Source organism: Genypterus blacodes, unplaced genomic scaffold (assembly GCF_046128005.1).
Source record: "Genypterus blacodes isolate CSIRO-AG114 ecotype Tasmania unplaced genomic scaffold, CSIRO-AGI_Gbla_v1 ptg000044l_1, whole genome shotgun sequence".
In the NCBI taxonomy this organism is placed as follows: Eukaryota; Metazoa; Chordata; class Actinopteri; order Ophidiiformes; family Ophidiidae; genus Genypterus; species Genypterus blacodes.
In genome coordinates this window covers 2,205,354-2,224,362 of record NW_027466857.1, presented here as the reverse complement: position 1 = coordinate 2,224,362, position 19,009 = coordinate 2,205,354, and the positions used below count along the sequence as shown (strand labels likewise).

Sequence of the window (19,009 nt, the reverse complement as noted above, 5' to 3'; positions counted from 1 at the left end):
ATAATATGACAGTCTGAGCCTCAGAGGAGCCGCTGCATATTTTGTTGCATTGTCTGTGAAAAGTTGTTGCCCTTGTTCCATGTTTGCATCATTGTCTGTGTTAACATGAACCCATTTGACCCATTCGTGTGTAGATTTTAGATACCTAATATGTGAAATCAAAGTGATAAGTGAAGTGATTCATAGACGTCACTGCAAAATCTCACTGGGGGAACAATCAGTGCATCTTTGGCCAAAACAACTCATTTATTGTTTCCTCTGCACACCAGCTGGAGGGTTTCCTGTGAGGATTCACTGGCAAAACAACAAAAGAACGTTCACAGGTGCACTTGCTCTAGCTGGTGTTGATTACAAGGTTTGACTAAAAGACAATTACTGGAAAATGTGACGGAATAACTATATGCACGTGTCATATGCATGTGACACAACACAAAGAAGACAGCAGCATATTGTGGAACATCTGTGTTGCGTTTCAGTCACATGTAGGATATATCGTGATGCAGATTTCTTTCGAGACAGGTAAAAAACAGTGGAAGGAGAACAGTGATGTCTCGTACTGAAGGTGTTTTTCCAAGGTTTTTCCACAATGACTGGGAATCTGTCAACACCAACACAGTCTCCTGGTCTGAGAAGGTGGAGAGTTGTAGCCTTTGTGTTCTCAAGGGGGTTTCTTTCTGCGGATAATGCTCCCTGCCTGAAGACACAACAACAAACCATAAATAAGGATGATCAAAGACAATTTGCTTAAGTAGACATGTATGAAAAACGCAGGACAACAGGACAAATAAATTAGTTTCATATCATTATTGTCAATTTAAGCACAAATTTGAGCTTTGTGTTGAATCTGCCATTTATATAAATCAGGTCCAAGCCTGTATCGCGTCAGGCTACTAATCATGGCTGCTTCCTCTCTGTCTCCGCTGGTCCCTGCTCCTCCTGCTAAAATCCCTTTTTTCTCTCTGCTCTGCGGGGACTGAAAAACACTCTGCATCATCTGCACTCAATCAGAGTAATTATCCCAAGAAATGTGCTGCAGAGCCCGTGAGAGGTGAGCCGAATGAAGCACAGAGGCTATTGGCAATCACCTCCCTCCAGTCATTATTAGTCATCTCTCCGCCGCTTTGGAAGAAGACCCGGACAGCGTGGAAGGGAGCCATGTGCAGCCGACAGACTTAGAAAAGGCCTTGTTTGACTCGAGTGCCCAAAAAGTATCAGCTATCTTTGAGGAGTCTGGCAGGAAAAAAAAGGCTCCTGGGGGGGGGCACTGGCAGCCATCTGCTGACCAATATTAGCCCCATGTTCTGTCTGTCAAGCTTCCCTTGTCCAGCTATTCTTTAAACACAGGACTTGCCACTCTAAAGACCTTTGGGTTCCTTATTTTAAAAGTCTTCCAAGTGGACAGAAAACAAAAACGTTGTCAGGATTTGTGAGCTCTTCCTGCAAAGGCTGTTTGTGGAACATTCTGCGGTCACTGGTTGATTGCATAAAAGGCCTTGATATCAAAAGTTCCTAAAGCCGTCGTCTTACAGCAGACAGACAGAAAAATACAGATGAGACTCCAGAGCCTATAAAGTATCAGAGTTTTCTAAATGTGTTGGCAGCCAAACAAGTCCACAGGGGGACTGACAGCTACCCTCTTCTGTGTCTTCAATTTCTATTTCCCCTTTGAGATTTGTACTTGTTTCTGATCCAGCGATGCTGAAACACTGAACTGGTCACTCTCAAAGTAAAGGCTCCTTTCTTCAATCCAAAGGCAGCTGGTTAGACACTGTAGAGTTCCCTACTAAAGATCTATTCCTAACTATTGATGCCTGAACTCCCATATTCAGTGATCATCAATAACTTCACTTCAAAGTCCTTTTATGTGGCATAGAAGTAACTAACTAAGAAAATCATTCAGTTATTGCTCATTTAAATAATTTCCTCCACAAATGATTAAACAGTTCTTGGTGTTCCTAATGTTGGTGTGGGAGTTTTTCTTTCCATTTTCATCAGGTTCAACCAAAGATACCAGGTTCTGTGATGTGAGTTCTTCATGCACAAAAATGTCCACGTGTTTCTTGCCCCAGAAAGAACATTTTCTCAATTTGTTTTACAGAAAATGATGTCATCTAGTGGTGAGGACGACTCACCGGCAGAGAAAACACACACAAGCTATTGATGCACAAGAGTTCCTTACACATTCAAGGCACTGAGGATTTTGCTTTGAAATGTTTGTTATCAGATTTCCACCACAATTTGTCTATAAACAAATGTGTCACCTATGATTGTGTATTTAACGCAGATGAAACACTTGAAAATACTTTTACTATTGTTAATCATTTGCTTATGTGCTCATTCATGGTTTCTGTCTGTCTCCCCAGGTGACCATAAGGTGGCATAACAGGGCATCACAGCTCTGCAAAAATGCTGACCTGTGCAAAGGATTTTATGTGTTTTTAAAATACTATACTTTAAAAATACTCAGCAGCAGACATAATAGAAATTCTGATGACACTTCAATGCCTGAAGTGTTTGGATATACTATCTGGAAACACATCAGGTCCACTGTGGACTGGCAGTGGTCATCCACATCCAGAGATTCTGAAACGGTGAAACAATCACTCTGAAGATGAGGCATTTGTTCTCAAATAGAGAAGCATCTAATCCGTACTGAAGGAACATTCTCCAGAATGGCGTGGCCATACTGTTAGTAAAGCCTTTTATGGGCCTTTAAAAATTTTATTCTCAAGGTTATGAGTACACATCAGACAGCCAAAAACAATGGTGAGACTCAGTACCAATGAAGGAGCAGAGTTTTATGAAGATTCTGGCAGAACAACAGTTCCTCTGGGGACTGGAAGCTGTACCCAGATTAAAAGTGGATTTCTAATATTTCACCTCTGAGATCAGTAATTACAGTATGCCTGATCCAGAAATGTTTAATGCAGAAGTGGTCACTTTAAAAAAAGAGGTTGATCCCCAGGTTTAATTACAACCCAAAGGCAGACATCAAGCAATTGAATGATCTGGATGAATGATGATCACATTGTACCTTTCATTCATATTTCACGGAACCGCCACACATTTGGGCACTGGAAATTTGCCAATCAATTTTGTTTTGGGATTTGAGAAGTTCATGCTTAGTTCAGCAGAAAATGACAAGCTCTGATTGAGCATAATGATCTAAGATTTATTTGCACTTATTGAAAGAACTGACAGACTGACACAGCAGCTCCCCTTGGGACATGCAACTGTAGCCAGGTGAGTAAGGCTCCTGTCATCAATCTCTGTTACTTCACTCTAAAGGTTTGCACGTCTCCTACTTAGAGATTTCTACATTCTAAACAGGTGCTCTCTGAAAATTAAAGGGTTTAGAAGGGAACATTTGAAACTTTTGCAACACAATGCCATGCTTGTTTGAACCTGATGGGAGGGAAGCGTGAGGACTGACAGGAGGACAGATAGTGTACCTGGTTACAGAGCTCCTGGTAGACTGTGTTGGATTTGTCTACCTCAGACTTCAGGTCAGCCACAGCATCTGAGTCCCCTGATGTTCTACTGCCTCTACAGAAAGGCAGCGTCAATGTGTTACTGGAGTTACTGTGCAGATTCATGTTAAAGTGGAAAGTATGTAGGGAGTGAGCCAAAGTGGAAAAAGTGAAAAAATTATGGGGGGATGCAGTGGAATTTTGTTTTCTTTATTTCAAGCACGGTGAGAGTTATGTTGTGGTAAAAGATGTGTCGCTTTATCAGAGCAGTATTCAAAGATGTTTTTTTTTAATAGATAGATTTTTGTGCTGTTGTCTGTCAGTGAAGTCTTTTTGGGACTCAATATTATTTAACTATTTCCTGATGTGCTCTCTCCATGTCTGTTGAATCGTATTTGTTTTGGTAATGAAAGTGGTTCTCCCTGTTTCTATCTGTGTTTCCCTCCACACTCTTAACACATACATGTTAGTGCTGAATGCATAAATAGAGTGTGAATGTAGATTTTACTTGTTTATTCCTTTTTCTTTCTTTCCTCCTTACCTGTCACAGCATTCAGTCTCCTCTAGGGGGCTCTGTGTGTGCTGGTCATGGGAATTCTCCTTCAGAGTGTTGACCTTCTTTTCCAACACATTGACCTGTCGCAGCAGAGTCTCCCTCTCCTCCATTAAGCGAACTTTAAATCTGTACAAATAAGAACACATCTGAGTTACAAAGTATGGCAGTTGGCAAAGAATGATATGTGATGTGTGTAAAAACTTGGATTATGATTTAACTGTGAGGATAAAACTTTGTATTGCTTTTTATGAGTGATGTTGTCTCCAGTGTGCGGGGTTTAGAGATATGAGAGATGAGGTTCACTGTTTGCACAAGAACAATGAATACTTCACAAGGATATTACTAATATATGATTACATCTCACAGCTAATATTACTACTTAAGTGCAGTTAGTATGATGGGTTTTTACTTGTAAATGTATACTTTTACATTGTGTTATGTGTGCGAGTATCATACTCATCTTTGTTGTGAAAGGTACAGTGTGTTGTATTAAAGGGTGACAGAGTTCATAGATCACAAATGCCCCTTTGATGCATAGATGTTTACATGATATTTTGTTTAAAGGATTATGTGGCAGTAAAAGAGAGTTTGATCACGTGAAGAAAGGTGCCCACCTCTTCACACAGCACATCCAGGCGCGCTGTTGCTGACACAGCCACTCAAACTGCTCTGCTGTTTCCTGAAGTTTCCTCAGACTCCTCTCATTCTCCTGCTGCAGCTCCCCCACCTCAAAAACAAAAGACACTTTATTACCCCTTACGCATAATGAGAGGGACAACACGGAAACACGTGAGGAATTAATGGCATGTGTGTGTTTATGTCTTGGCTCAAATTTCGATCAGAAAAGACAAATAACTGCATCTTGCGCTCACAGGAAAAATGAATACAGTGGAGTCTGAGCTAATCTGAGACTCCCAGGACCTCCACAACAATTCACAGGCAAGATCCACCACAAATTAGTGTTCTTATTAAGTTCTTTTCTTCACAGACACGGCAGTCTGTTTTTTTTTGTTAGCGTGGAGCTCAGCAGTTGTCTCATAAGAAAGATTATGGTGGACCTGAATTGTTTTCAGAGTGATGGAGCGGTTGAAGTAAGGGCCAGTTGGGAGTATGTCAGTGAAGCCAAGTGTAAATATTAAAAAAAGCTCCGGTGTGGAAGAATGCTTCAGTAATGCCCAGACAACTAACACACACTAATGCAAACCTAATGGCTGCAAAGCTCAGAATTGGTGTGCTCATTGTGGCAGTTGTAGTTTTTTTTTTTTAAATGCATCATGAAGTAATAGCTATTCAAAATCAAGTTGTGGGCCGTTACTCTGTGTTGTCTGGTGGCACATTGCCATGCTGACCTAAATTGTCCTCAGGCAGCAAAAACGGTTGTGTTAATCTGTTATATCTGATTGGTGGAGCTGGCAGCCAGCTAATGTTGGAGGAACTAGAGGTGGGTTTGCCAAAAAAACACCCCACATTCAGAGTGAAACCATTATAACTGCATCACTTATCGCTTTATTTTCACTGGGACCAAAGCAGTGGTGAACAGTGTGCAGCTCTGACATCTGCTGGACAAAAGTGTCTTTGCACTCACCTAGGAGCAGATGTTTCTGCTGTCATAAATTCATTATTTCAAAGCCATAATGTAACAGATTCAGTGCTGACTGAGAGTCATGTGTATATATATATATACACACACACACACACACACACACACACACACACACACACACACACACACACACACACACACACACACACACACACACTGCCTGAGTGTCAGCCTCAGTGGGAGAAACACAGCAGACCATAAATAGTTGAGTCAGTCCCTCCAGCTTTTTGTGATTCTGTGATCGATGAATTCAATGCAAATTCAACAAAACGCCACAATGTGTATTTTCCTCTTCGTTTCTTTGTTTTCGTGATTCATAAAAGTCAGAAGTGTGATTCCTCCTCGTTGTGTAAATATGTGTATGTATATATATACATATCATGCTTTACTGGAATGTTTCAATCCAACTGGCTTTTGTAAATATTGTCTTACCAATAAAGCTAGTTCAATTTGTTCATAAACTAGCTAATGTTAACGTTAGATGCTGTTTAGAATGTTGATGAAGTTCTAATGTTGACTGAGAACAGTTTCCTCTATCCATATTGTTTGTGTTTTTGTAATGTAGATCTATTTAAAGTTTGTAAAAATAAATATAAAGTGTAAAAGTTGTGGGAAAGGCCAGAAATGGTCTTTGAAATGTACCATTTTGGAAATGGACTGGTAATGGCCGCAGAAAAATCAATTATCTTGATTGCAAAAAATCAGTGTAGGGATTGGATGAGTGCTTGATTGCAAACCAGGTACAGCTGTGTGCTTCATCACAAACCAATCCACACAGCTCCACTAGAGCTCCCTCTTCATGAGACCATGCTGAACTGGCCCACACACAGAAGATCATCTTAACACACTTGACATGTTTGCTGCTTTTTAACTTTGACATTTGTCTGTCTATTATAAAGACAAAGTGTGCTGCACAGTGCACAGTGGTTCCATACCTCCCTCTGATGTGTGCAGCGTAGCTCCTTCAGCTCCTCGGCCAGTGAATTGTTGGTGTGCTGTAGTTCCTCCAACTCCATTGTATCCCTTTTGGTGACAAATTAAATAAGATGTAAATGGGAATTCAACTGTAGAATTAGTGAAGATGCATTATCTATGTGTTCCTCTGACACTTAGCTGGAGCGCAGTTGAATCTTACTGGAGTACCTTACGGGAGAAGTTTGTTTAAAAAGTTTCAGTCACAGGAAAAATGATCTAAATTGCCTTTCAGTTGACTTTATATTGTGTTTTGACTTTATGGCATTGCAGTGTAGAAGAGAAGTTGCAAAGACAAAATTAAAACAATTTGTTGATCAACGGGAAACAGGGTTTGATATATGGAACATTTAAGCTCTAAAACTGTTGAGACAGGCTGAAAGAGGCAGAGGACATGTTTTCATATGCCTCCCCTCAGGCACATGCTTCTGAATTAAGCATAATTACCTGTTACAGAAGCTAAATCAAACAGTAATATTTTGTTAAATCTTAAGAGCTGGATTGATCATTGATAAATGTTTTGAAATTATACTGCCATGTATTAAACATGGCTAAAAGGTTATGACATTTACCACAATCGTGTTTTTCCTGCCCACCTAAGAGAAATCCCTTGAATTGTTCTGTAACTGCACAGTTATTTCACTCGGGATAGTAAAATAAATTATCTTAGATAAGTTGACAGACACGGAATGGGCCTACCTGTGCAGCTGCGCCTGGAGACTCACTGTCACTGCAGCTCTGCGATGGGCCTCAGCATGCAGCTCCTCCACAAGGCCTCCCAGCTGTACCTCAGAGTTCTGAAGACTCAGCAGCTCTGAGCCGACCTGCTGCAGCAGTCCAGCCTCCCGTGAGCTCTCCTCAGCCAGCATGACCACACGCTGCTGCAGGAAGTCCACCATGTCCTGCAGGAAACCCATATGAGGGTTAAAAACTGGCAAATACAAATTGTCTCCAACACACACCTTAATGTTTTTTGTGCTCTGTAGAGATTGTAGCATCACTGCAATGGAACAGTTTGTCTGAACACTTAATGCTCAAGTGGTTACACTGCTGTAGAAAGAGCATTCATGTCATCCGTAAACCTTCACATTTTGTTGTTATTTATGTCCCAAATGAATAGTCCCCAAGACCAACATGGCACGACTTTACTAGTTCTTAAAAAGTTGCAAATAGTTTGCAAATACATGGCTTGGACAGTGATTATATGTTTAGATGGTTACATTTCATGACTATAATAGATTTGACTCCTTTATCATTGCTGCATGCCTTTTCTTAGTTTATCACACAACACTTGAACCTCCCTGAAGGATAAGCAAGTTGTTTCTCACAGACTGACATGCACACATTTACAGTGCAATCATATATATGCAGTGCCCGCTTCGAAAGTGTTACTATTCCTTTCACTTGCAGACTGTGATTTGAAACATTCCTATATGATAAAAACATTTGTGGCGAGCCCAAATTTGAAATTTCATCAATCTATGTCGTAAATTGAGAGTAACGCCCTCCAAATTTCCAGAGGTCTGTCCATTTGCCTGCAGACTGTGTGTGACCGGGGGAACAAGTACATAAGAGAGCGTGAAACTGTGCCAAAGATTAACTTTCTAAATATAGGATTTAAAGTCTATTGTTGAAAACATGTCTGATTGTGATCCTTAATTGCAGTGTAATTTAGTAATGTCTTGCTTGATGATGCATTGCAGTCTTGCCCACTATTATCTCAAACGCACAAAATGGCTTTATTAACGGTCGACAATTATTTTTCAATGCTCGCACCCCTCTAAATATTATCCACTCCTCTCACTCTGTAATTTCACCAGAGATTGTAATCTACCCGGACGCTGAAAAAGCCTTCGACAGGGTAGAATGGGTATACTTATTTGCAGTACTGAAGCAATTCCAATGTCTCCGGACACAAATTCAGCAGCTGGATTATTATACTCATCACCACAGGCTAGTGTCCACACAAACGATATTCGTTCAAAATACTTCACGAAGCCCCCAAGGATCCGCAAATCACTATTACAAAGATTCAAGTTCAGTGGGGGTCTCGCCCTACCAAACTTCCACTCCTATTACTGTTCATTCCATATATATATATATATATATATATATATATATAAATTACGCTACTGGGTGAATTCCCCTGAGCTACCCTGGTGCAGGCTGGAAGCCCAATTGTGCTCCTCCTCCTCCCCCGCCACTGCCCTGATTTACTCCTCTCTCCCAACCAAGATCTCTCAGTTCACCAAGAACCATGTTGTGCTTAATACTCTAATGATTTGGTAACAATTCAGGAAACACTTTTAAATTTGTAAACGCATCCCCCCTGGGTCCAGTACGCAACAACCACATGTTCCCCCCTCATTCTTGGCTCTTCCTTCTCAGCATGGCACCACAAAGGCATACAATGTTTCCTTGATCTGTACTCCGATGGCAGTTTTAACAGCTTCTCCAATCTGTCAACTCAATATAGACTACCTGCTAACCAATTATTTAAGTACTTCCAAATCAGACACTTTGCCTGCAGCAATTTCCAAAACTTCCCTTCCCCTCCCCCTCAACTCATGTAGGAAGACCTGCTAACGTTCAAGACACCACTTAGTGGGACCATCTCCGAGATTTATAGCTGTATTCTGGACCTCGGGGACCTATCTAATTCAAAAACAGTGGCTGCCTGGGAGACTGAGTTGGAACTCCATCTACATTACATTACATTACATTACGGTCATTTAGCAGACGCTTTTATCCAAAGCGACTTCCAATAAGTGCGTTCAACAAAGGTAGATAAAAGAACTTCAGATCACAAGAAATCGTAAGCGCATTTCCTTCCAAAACCAACAGCTAAGAGCATCTAGACATAGACTGGTGGGACAGAGTCATACGCAATTTACATACTGTCTCGTCCTGTGCTCGTCTCTCTCTCATCCAGTTCAAGGTCTTACACAGGGTCCATTTTTCTAAATCCAGATTGGCCAAAATGTTCACAGACGTAGAGGACAGATGTAATAGATGTTCAAAGCCTCATTGTAACCTAGACCACATGTTTTTTCTCTGCCCCAGGCTGCACAATTACTGGTCTGGTTACTTCAACACATTGTCTACCATATTGGGAATGCTGGTTCTACCCTCCCCTCATATTGCCATCTTCGGCACCCCATCTGACTCATGCCAATTCAACACCTCACAAAATGAAATGGTCATGTTCACCTCTCTGCTTGCTAGACGCCACCTGCTCCTGCATTGGAAATCCCTTACCCCTCCCTCTATTTCGCAATGGCTGAAGGATACAATACAACCTTCCTTCTTTCTATCGATCTCTCTCTCTCTCCTCTTCCCCTCTTTCTGTATAAAATATTATCTCCAAAATATCCTACAATTGTATGCGCAATGTCATGTAAAAATGTTTGCTTCATTAAAAACAAATAGCACAAAAAAAAAAGATCATGCATTCAAAATATGTGGCTGTAATGAGGTTAAACACCAATGAGGAAATTGCTTTGAGTTAAAAGACATCGGCCACTATGTGTGCTGCCTAGAGAGAGTAAATAAGTAAAGTAAGACTTATCTGAGGTCAAAACAAAGTTGGATTTGGTTTTGGGGCTCATTATGAGGTTAGTAAAAGAAAGCCCACTCATGAGGGTGGGCTTTCTTTGGCCAAATAACTGTGGTTCTTTGTCTCTGCCTTCCATGTTTTAACTCAACCAATAAGTTGAATTCTGTCCATCTGTCTGAGCACCATGGGGTCTGACATGTTCACCTGTTGCTCTTTGAGGATGCTGATGAGCTGGTCATGTTTGGTCCTGAGCTTTCTGTTGATCTGCTCGTTGTCTAAGAGCCGAGCCGTCAGAGCTTCCAGATGATTGTGCAGGTCTCTCTCTCTCTCTCGGGACACCAGATTCAGCCTATCAAGCAATGCTGCAACACAAACAACACACACACAAGTTGAACTGACTGACCTAAAGAATAAAAGAGTGTAGACATACTATATGTACTGTACATATACGAACTCATCGGCTTAATTGGTGTTGTTCTCTATAGAGATTGTTGCATTATTGCTGATCACTAGTCCTGTCTGCACTATGTCAGTCTTAAAGTGGACATGTGTTAGTCTCCCTCATGTGTACGATGTAATATAGTAAAAGTATACGTTGACCCTGATTGGCCCAGAATGTGCTGTTTCAATCGCCCCGTTACTCTGTTGTTGACATGTGGACATCAATGTCTGACGCATGCCTACCGCCTACGCAACAACTACCCACAACGGCTAAACTATCAGAACATAGACAAGATTTACAAAGACATATTTTCACTTGTCACGCGTAGAAATACATTTGTGTAGTGTTTTTGTCCTTATGTACATTATAGCATGTCCAAGCTTTGGGATCTTATCTGGTCAAATACAAATAAACCTGTTATATATGTTAAGATGTTCATAGACACTGCAGTTACAGAATAGCAAGTAACCTTAGACAGAGATTAGACTTTTTAAATGTAAATGTATAACTTCCTCCGCTTTTGACCTTGTGACTTACCTTTTTCTTGTGCCAGACGGGTGCACTTGGCTGTCAGATACTGGATCTGACTGTAGTCTTCAGCCCTGTTTGCTTGAAAAAACCTCCTCATCTTCCTCTTTGTTTGAACTTTGTCTGCTTGCTGTAATCTCCACCGCTTCTTCCACCTTCCCATGATCCTTCAGGGCAGTGTGGGTGGGTCCCACATGATCAGGTATGGGACACTAGGTGCAGCAGTGCTGCCAATATTTGACTCAGCCTTAGTATCTGTCAGAACACACCTCTACAGGGCAGGTTTAAGCATTAATCCAAGCTGTGTGTGTGTGTGTGTGTGCGCGCGTGTTTCACAAATGACATGCATATTTCATGTTCTTTCTTTCTTTCTTTCCAAATGCAGGAGAGGGAGAAGACAGCCAGGCAGGCATGTTGTGTCTAGCAGGCAGGCGTCTTCATAGTGCTTTCAGATTAATACCTTTATTAATGTAGGACCTCAATTCTTAATTCTTACCTAATCTAGACTTTTGAATACAACTCAAACAAAACATTCCTTGCAAAAAACATCTATCTAAAACATGCACTGTAAAAATCCTTTACAAGACAAGATGGCAAATTTGGATTGTGAAAATCTATTATATATTAGTTTAAATGAAATAATCTGAGTAAAAAAGTTAAATGATTCACGTATAATAAGGCAAGTCACTCTGCAATGTCACTGCCACTTTCAAACATTGTGTGAAGTGAAAGTGAATCTGCAGTATGGTAGCGCCAAACACTTCAATATTATCTACAGAGGTCAAAGGTCAGAGGACATGATTCCACAGAAGCAGGCATGTCATGCTTTAATGTGACCGCTCCTGCTCCTCTTGATATATTATTTCCTGCCAACCGAGGGAGACAAACCAAAGCTGTTGGTCCTAAACTGAGCGCAGCCTGATGCAGCTGTGACTGTGTGATCTCTGCTCTGGACCTGGGTCTTCACATACCTGCAGTTCCATTTGTATAGAGATGCTGCAGTGTATTTCCAAGGCAAAAACTTGAATATCATTGGGCTTTCAATGAAACTCTCAAACTTTGGCATAGCTTTGTCTCGGTGCCACATCAACATACTCTTCAGCACGCCCAGTGTTCTTAGCTTTATGTGTATTTTTCCAGGCGTTATAAAAACTGAATGTGCCTGCATTGTAACGATAACTCAGTAGAGCAGAATGGAGAATTGTGAGTATGTCTCTCGGCAACTGCCACTGGTTGGCTTGATGACATGACGGGAATATCAAGGAAATATTCAGTTTCTTCCTAGGTTGCCGTTTCATTAGTCAAGATTATCCTCATTACTAGTCCAAAACCTTCGGGACATGTCATCACTTTCCAAAACCTTATCAGACCTTGAAAGCACGTTACAAACTCATTGTAGTGACATTTCATCCTCATCTTCTTTTACCCATAACCTTTGATAGAATTTCAAAAACCATTAATACTCCCGTGTCATCTTACCCATTGGATCTGGACTAAATAGTCCATCGTGGGATAATCATGTTTACATCTCTATCATTGTTCTGTATAGTGTTGTCATGGGAGATAGGCACAGGTACATACTAAAGCCCTGTCCTGCACTGTGGAATAACAGTCTGTAGTGAGATCTGCCCAACAATCAAGTCAACTGATCCATGTCTCAACTACCACAAAACATTGAATCGAAATCAGTCATTCTTAAATATTCAGTACCTTCCCTGTGAGCTTAAAATCAAGAACTAAGAATGAAGTGTGAGAGTTTTCTTGGACCTTTGTTGGCTGACTTCAGAGGGTAAATATTGTCCATGTTGCTCTATATCAGTACTCATGATGAACTTCTTCCTCTCTATTAACAAGTCGACTCACCGGAGGTCACAGCAATTCTAAACAACACAGACTGATCCTTTTAGATATCAGTTCCAAGTCTTACCGCAAACAAATAAGGCAGATGCATATGAAGTCATTCAAAAGGAGAGGATGTTCAAAAATGGCATTTATTTAAAAAAAAGAAAACAACCATGCTGACCTCCGCCTCTGTAACATAAAGGTTGTAGATAGAAAATGGCATTGGACATTGATATCAAGCGTCCGATAAAATAAATAAATACAATATCCTCAATGTTCGGTGGAAAAGAAAAACATAGCTTCCTCTAACTGAGTCATCCATCCCACGACTACATGCCAAACTCTGCTATGGTAGGGAGAGAAAGTCAGACTACAAAACAGAAACTGACAGATCATCATCATTTCACATATTTCTATTAAAATTCATAACACAATATGAACATACCCTGCTTGTCTAACCATAGACAGGCTTCCAGAATAACACCAGTGGGTGTATGTCGTGTTTAAGAGCGACGTCGCATGATTAAATGCCATAAACATGTCAGTAGTTTTCAACATTAGCTTTCAGGTGCTGCTCATACAATCAGTGCATTCACTAAGGTTGTAGTGATTCCCTGGAAGAATCTCTGGAACACACAAGACGTTTTCAATTTCATCAGTGATCCCAATTATTCTGTAGAGGGAAAAGTTTGGAATCTAAAAATTTGATCTAAAAAGTGTTTGTTATGATTAAGAGGTACACATGGGTGGAAAAAATAGCATTCAGTTGCTAAATGTACATGACTTGTTGCTTAATTAAAGTATGAGGAGAGTCAATGGTGCATTCAAAGATGCTTTACCATGATTAGCACTTTGACATGCTTGGGTTACCTGATATGGTTTCCCATAACCCAAATCTGTTATGCTGAGAAATTGTTAATCAACCCAATTATGGTGTTTACATGGGATTTGGGGAAAGAATCAGAGTTAAGTTAGATTTACCAGCATTTAAGCACAATGCTGCTTTGGCTTTTATATGTATCACTGTACATTTGGACTATTTAGAAGCCAATTACATAAATCAATTGGAAGAAATCCATTAGGAATCTACTGTGAGTGGGAACCAATGGCTTTTGTGCTGCCTAACAAACTAACATAAATAAAGTCCGTAATATATAATCAATACTGAGACATAATTGGTTGTACATTTAAAAGAAAGGAGCGGGGTTATAAAACAAGACTAAGTTCTCTATATTTTGGATGATTCAGAATCATGAGTTGAGGTAATGAAATTTCCCTGCAATGCCCTCCAAAAATAATCTCCTCATTTCTAATTTTGAGACGGACAAAATCACCTTTATCTTCCAGAGACATCAACCATGAAAAATAATGAACATGAATCAACATGTGAAAAAAATTCTTCATCGGCGCTCAGCCCTCAGTCAGCCCAGCAGCAGAAGCTCTCACTGCAGTTCAACCGGACTGCCACACACTCCACAGGCCAACATTCAGACTCCCTTTCATACAGGCCAGAGAACACAGTAACTTTAAAATCATAAATATCAGCAATAATTGTATCCTGGAAATCTGGACCTAATGTGCTTCTAAACAGAGATAAGACATTTACAGCAAGTATAACTGCTGTTGTCCTTTTTTCCTTATGTTGAATGCGTCAGAATAAGATTCACATTTGAAAAGCTTCAGAGCAGTTAGTGAGGGGACAAGCCTGGGTTATAAGCGGTTGTGGTCTTACCTTGACCTAGTTTCCCACCAGGCTGAAGTCATTAAGCTAATCCTACACTAGCTGGCAGCTACGGCACTTTTCATGCGCCCTCAATCTGACTGGATCAGGCCAACCTACACTTACTGTGTAGTAAGGGATGACTTCTCACTTCCAAAATGCTTCACTGGACAGCGGAACAGTTGACACTTGGGAAATCGCCAAGTCATAATAATTTGATCTGTGTGGCGACGGTCAGGTTGTGTAACATCGTCTACAGCAAGTTCTCTTTTCCTCTGCCCAAACCAGACAAATCTGCCGTTTCACAAACTATTAAAGTCTAAATGAAGCTCCATTAAGCAACTTTACATTTGCATGCTGTTTCTCAACACCAGCATCTTATTGAACAGACTGGTGATGAGGAACAACATGACAACAGCAAATTCCTCTGAGAAATGAGAGGACCTCAACTGATTTGAGACAGCTAACTGATGGTGGCATCAAAAAGCAGAAACTCTGGACAGTATCGGCTGCATTTTCACCTTTTACTGTGACAGAAAGAGGAAATTCAATTCTTATCAGTAGGATCCAGTTTAAAAATAATTCTGACAGCACTAATGTGGAGGATTCCCATCAGTTTTCAATGGGAGTGTGGAGCTCTCTGTGCTATCCGACCTTCTCTCAGGACAGAGGATCTGTGTCAGGCGGCTCCAGAGTCTCTATGGGCGTTCAATCGGATGGTTTTATATTATAGTTTTTAAATATTTGTAACAATGACATCGGCTGTTGCTAACCTGTGTTTAACAGCTGACAGTGTGGAGGAAACTCAGACTACAGGTCAGAAGCGAGCAGAATGTACAAGTAGACAAATCCAACTGAAGGTCAGCATTTTCCATCCAGTGTGTGTCACTTCAATATGATGCAGACAGTAAAAAAAAAAAAAAAGAAAAGAAAAAGTATTGCACTGGTTTGGTATGAGTCTATGAATGGACGGTCATATAAATAACATCAACAAGAACCAAACAGTAATACCAATAATAATGTAATACTAATAATAAAAACAGTTCAGACTATGGTCCCCCTCCGTTTCGCTGTTTTACCACTGCTGCCAACTGAAGTCATCGTTTGAGCCGAAGACCAAAAAGAAGCCCAGGATGGTCCCAAAGATGACTACGTTACCCGTTAGCACGAGCGCACACGCCCCCCAGGCGATCTGCAAACACAACACAGGAACCATGGGTGTCAACACGTACTGCCAGCGTGCGGTAAATATTTAGTCCAAAAGCTGGTGGGTGTTATCAACATTTGACTAAAACCGTTTCCGTCCGCTCCTCTGCTGTTACTCAGGACGCAGCGAGATGGCACATTAACTGCAGCCTCCCGACAAATAATGAAGCGCTGCGAGGCTGCAGATGGTGTGTCTGTCTTCAATGACAGCCTCTCTGCGAGGAAGCCAAGCGCCATTTTGAATTTATTTGAATGGTTTAGCTGATTTTTGGTGGGTTTTGTCCCACTCCATGGCCCTTCACCTCACATGAGAGGATCTGTTGGCTCTATATGAATCAAACAGACTGAACAGCAACAACCAAACCTGCAGGGCCAGCAACGTTTAAAACTCTGCAAATAAAGTCTCAATTGCTTGAAATAAAACACTAAATAAACTTTAACTTCTGTGTTAAGTTGCTTTAATAAATATAAACTATTAACTTTTAATAACACATTTAATCTTGCCCTTTAAAAGCATAAGGTCAGACGGAAACAAATGTTGACTTTCTAAGTAAAAAGTTATACTGTAAAGTGTTTGCTATATTATATATGCCCTCTATTTCCCAATAAAGTGTGTCTAAATCTGACTGCTGTAAGATTTAGACACACTTTAGTAGGACCTATAGTAGGACAATAATATTAGGACAAAATGGTGTGTTTTGTGAAGCATTCTCCTGTGTGGCACTTACTAAGTCAGCTCTAGCAAAGACGATGGGCAGGCCGAAGGCTGAAATGACGATGCCTGTCGTGAGGAAGATGGCCAGCTCTTTGCACGCGTTGCTGGCCGAGTCTGTGTCATCAACCACCCTCCGGGAGATGCAGTGCGGGATGGGAGACAGGATGTAGAAGAAAAGGAGGAACAATGGCCAGTATATGCTGCGGAAATAGACACAGTTAACGTGAGCTAGAGAAATTCCAACATGTAGTGATGATGAGGATGCAGTGGAGGAAGAGGAGCAGCACTCAGCACACTATCGAGCCTCACGGCTGCTTGCTACCAGGAGGGTGAAGGAACTCTATAATCTTTAAGACTTAATTTAGGGGTTTCTCACGTCTACATTCTGCTAAATTGATATAATTATTCAGTAGATTAAATGTTGAAGATCCTCTTAGATCATCTCTAGACATGGTCTTATTTTTTCTAATAGGACTGCACCTAGATCCAACTGATACATCTGAACTTATCTCACATACATTCAAAGTTACCATCTGTAGAAATTCCTATAGAAGTAATAATTCTTGCATCAAACTTTCTTCTGAAATCATTTCCTTTTGGAGTAAACATTATCAGTATAACATTTAAAATAATCTGAGGTCTCCCTTGTTCTTCCAATAGAAATGAAACCCACCAGGCATTTACACAGTCATACAGTCAACATTGGGATCATGGACTACCAGGTCTTGAAAGTTATAGGGTCACAGGCCCTATGGAACTTTCATTGTGTCCCCCACAAAATCCTGTGTTTAGTTTGCGTTCGTGTGCTAGAGTAGATTAGAGTAGAGTTGATCATGTGAGGCGTAAACCATGTCCCTCACCAACACAACAGGAGGAAATGATTGTACTTACTTATACACAGGGAGGGCACATCCTAACATGAGGAACATGAGACCAATGGCCCCTCCGAAAGACAGGCTAATTAGAGCTGCAAGAGACAGAGGAGAAAGAAAATCATCATGTAGTGAGAGTACCAGTGTGTGTGTGTGTGTGGTGTGTGTGGTGTGTGTGTACTGAGACCTCCTGATCTTGCAGTATGGCCCCCTGAAGAATGAAACTATCATGTGATGAATCAGCTGAATTCATAGGAAATCCAGCTAAATACAAATTAGCAAGCAAATCACTTTGGAAGAAGTCATGTGTGTATGTGTGTGAGTGAGTGAGTGAGTGAGTGAGAGAGAAACAGAAAGAGAGAAGATGGCGAGAAACAGAAACAGAAAGGGAGAACGTGTGTTTGTGCGTTACAACAATTAACACAAGCAAGCACATTCATCTAATCAGTGCAATGGTGCAACTAGCATCAGTTAGCTTGTTACAGCAAACATGCTATGTAATTCTGTAACAACAATGTAAATTGTGGTAATATTAAATGCCATAGACAATATTATAAGTCTCCGACTGGCTAAGAGTGGTTTATTTTATATTTACTTGGCCTGATTTAGCCAAGCCAGCGGCCCTTCGCCAGAGGAGCGTGTGTTGTAGGTTATGTCTCTAATACTGCTAACCCTGGCCCTAGTCGCGTAACGTTAACGTTAGCTGGCTAAACATAGCAAACGCATGTGCCCGTTTCCATAAAATCCTCCCACTGGAACAGTAACAGCGCTGTATTTCAGGTTAAAATGATAAATGTAGACTTTTCACCTTTAATCCCGGCCATTTTTCCAAGACAAAAGCTCGACAAGGAGCCCCGAACTACAACAATACTGCCGCCGTATTCAGCTACTGAGTCTGAACCGGTGCTAGCTGCGTGTGTAGCATTCAGGAATATCGTAATTCTGAAAGACTCACAGATACAACCGAACATTGTGATTTACTTTTAGGGATTTTTTTTTGAGGTGACCACATTTCCTATCTTTGTCGCAGCATTAAAGCATTAAAGCCAATTTGAAATTATTTGGTCTAGATTATTGCGTGCTTCTCTTCCATGATGTAGCTGTCACGCGAGAACAAACGCTTATTAATGGGCCCTGAATGCATCATTTACCTGTCAAGCCGCCGTTGCTCTTAAAAGGCTAAATCTAAAACTGTTTATGAAAATGTGTAAATAAAATAAGATTTAGAAATTCAACTACTTGTAAAAGCTGCATACATACTGCATTTTTACATTTTCATACGTACATTTCAACACTTTATTCATCTCAGCCATTAAAATGTAGCAGAGCAAAGGATTTTTTTCTAGTTTATCTGAGCATAGTGACAGCCAATGGAAATGCAGCATTTCACCTCATCTTGTGTACATAGTGGGTTCAAATCCCAATTGTACATGTGGAAGGTAGTGACTGTAAACATTGAAAAACGTCCGTATAAATTTAAATTATTGGAATAGTGTTCTGAAGTTGTCTTGAAGTTGGAAATTTTGA

General features: G+C 40.7%; 2 protein-coding genes across 2 annotated transcripts; both read right to left on the bottom strand.

The window, feature by feature from the left end:
• Nucleotides 1-272: 272 nt before the first annotated feature.
• On the bottom strand, nucleotides 273-11,283 carry LOC142999552 (uncharacterized). The gene is made up of 8 exons (XM_076149154.1): nucleotides 11,137-11,283; nucleotides 10,362-10,519; nucleotides 7,301-7,503; nucleotides 6,565-6,652; nucleotides 4,641-4,753; nucleotides 4,012-4,152; nucleotides 3,453-3,546; nucleotides 273-694 (listed from the first exon to the last, which is right to left on the bottom strand). Exons 1-8 carry the CDS (start codon nucleotides 11,225-11,227, stop codon nucleotides 659-661), a joined length of 924 nt encoding a protein of 307 aa, XP_076005269.1. The 5' UTR covers nucleotides 11,228-11,283; the 3' UTR covers nucleotides 273-658.
• A 1,821-nt stretch (nucleotides 11,284-13,104) lies between these two features.
• Nucleotides 13,105-18,396, bottom strand: LOC142999568 (leptin receptor overlapping transcript-like 1). Its single transcript, XM_076149171.1, has 4 exons — nucleotides 18,291-18,396; nucleotides 17,502-17,577; nucleotides 16,624-16,810; nucleotides 13,105-15,881 (listed from the first exon to the last, which is right to left on the bottom strand). Exons 1-4 carry the CDS (start codon nucleotides 18,304-18,306, stop codon nucleotides 15,765-15,767), a joined length of 396 nt encoding a protein of 131 aa, XP_076005286.1. The 5' UTR covers nucleotides 18,307-18,396; the 3' UTR covers nucleotides 13,105-15,764.
• Nucleotides 18,397-19,009: the final 613 nt, after the last annotated feature.

Bases quoted from the DNA above. Each gene is read 5' to 3' on its own strand.
- LOC142999568 (XM_076149171.1), bottom strand. The intron at 16,811-17,501 runs GTAAGTACAATC...CTATTTCCGCAG, and splicing joins TGTGCCCTCCCTGTGTATAA to CATATACTGGCCATTGTTCC. The intron at 15,882-16,623 runs GTAAGTGCCACA...TTGTGTTTGCAG, and splicing joins TCTTTGCTAGAGCTGACTTA to ATCGCCTGGGGGGCGTGTGC.
- LOC142999552 (XM_076149154.1), bottom strand. From the start codon at position 11,227: ATGAGGAGGTTTTTTCAAGCAAACAGGGCTGAAGACTACAGTCAGATC. The intron at 4,153-4,640 runs GTGGGCACCTTT...TTATTTGTACAG, and splicing joins TGGATGTGCTGTGTGAAGAG to ATTTAAAGTTCGCTTAATGG. The intron at 695-3,452 runs GTACACTATCTG...TTGTGTCTTCAG, and splicing joins ACCAGGAGCTCTGTAACCAG to GCAGGGAGCATTATCCGCAG.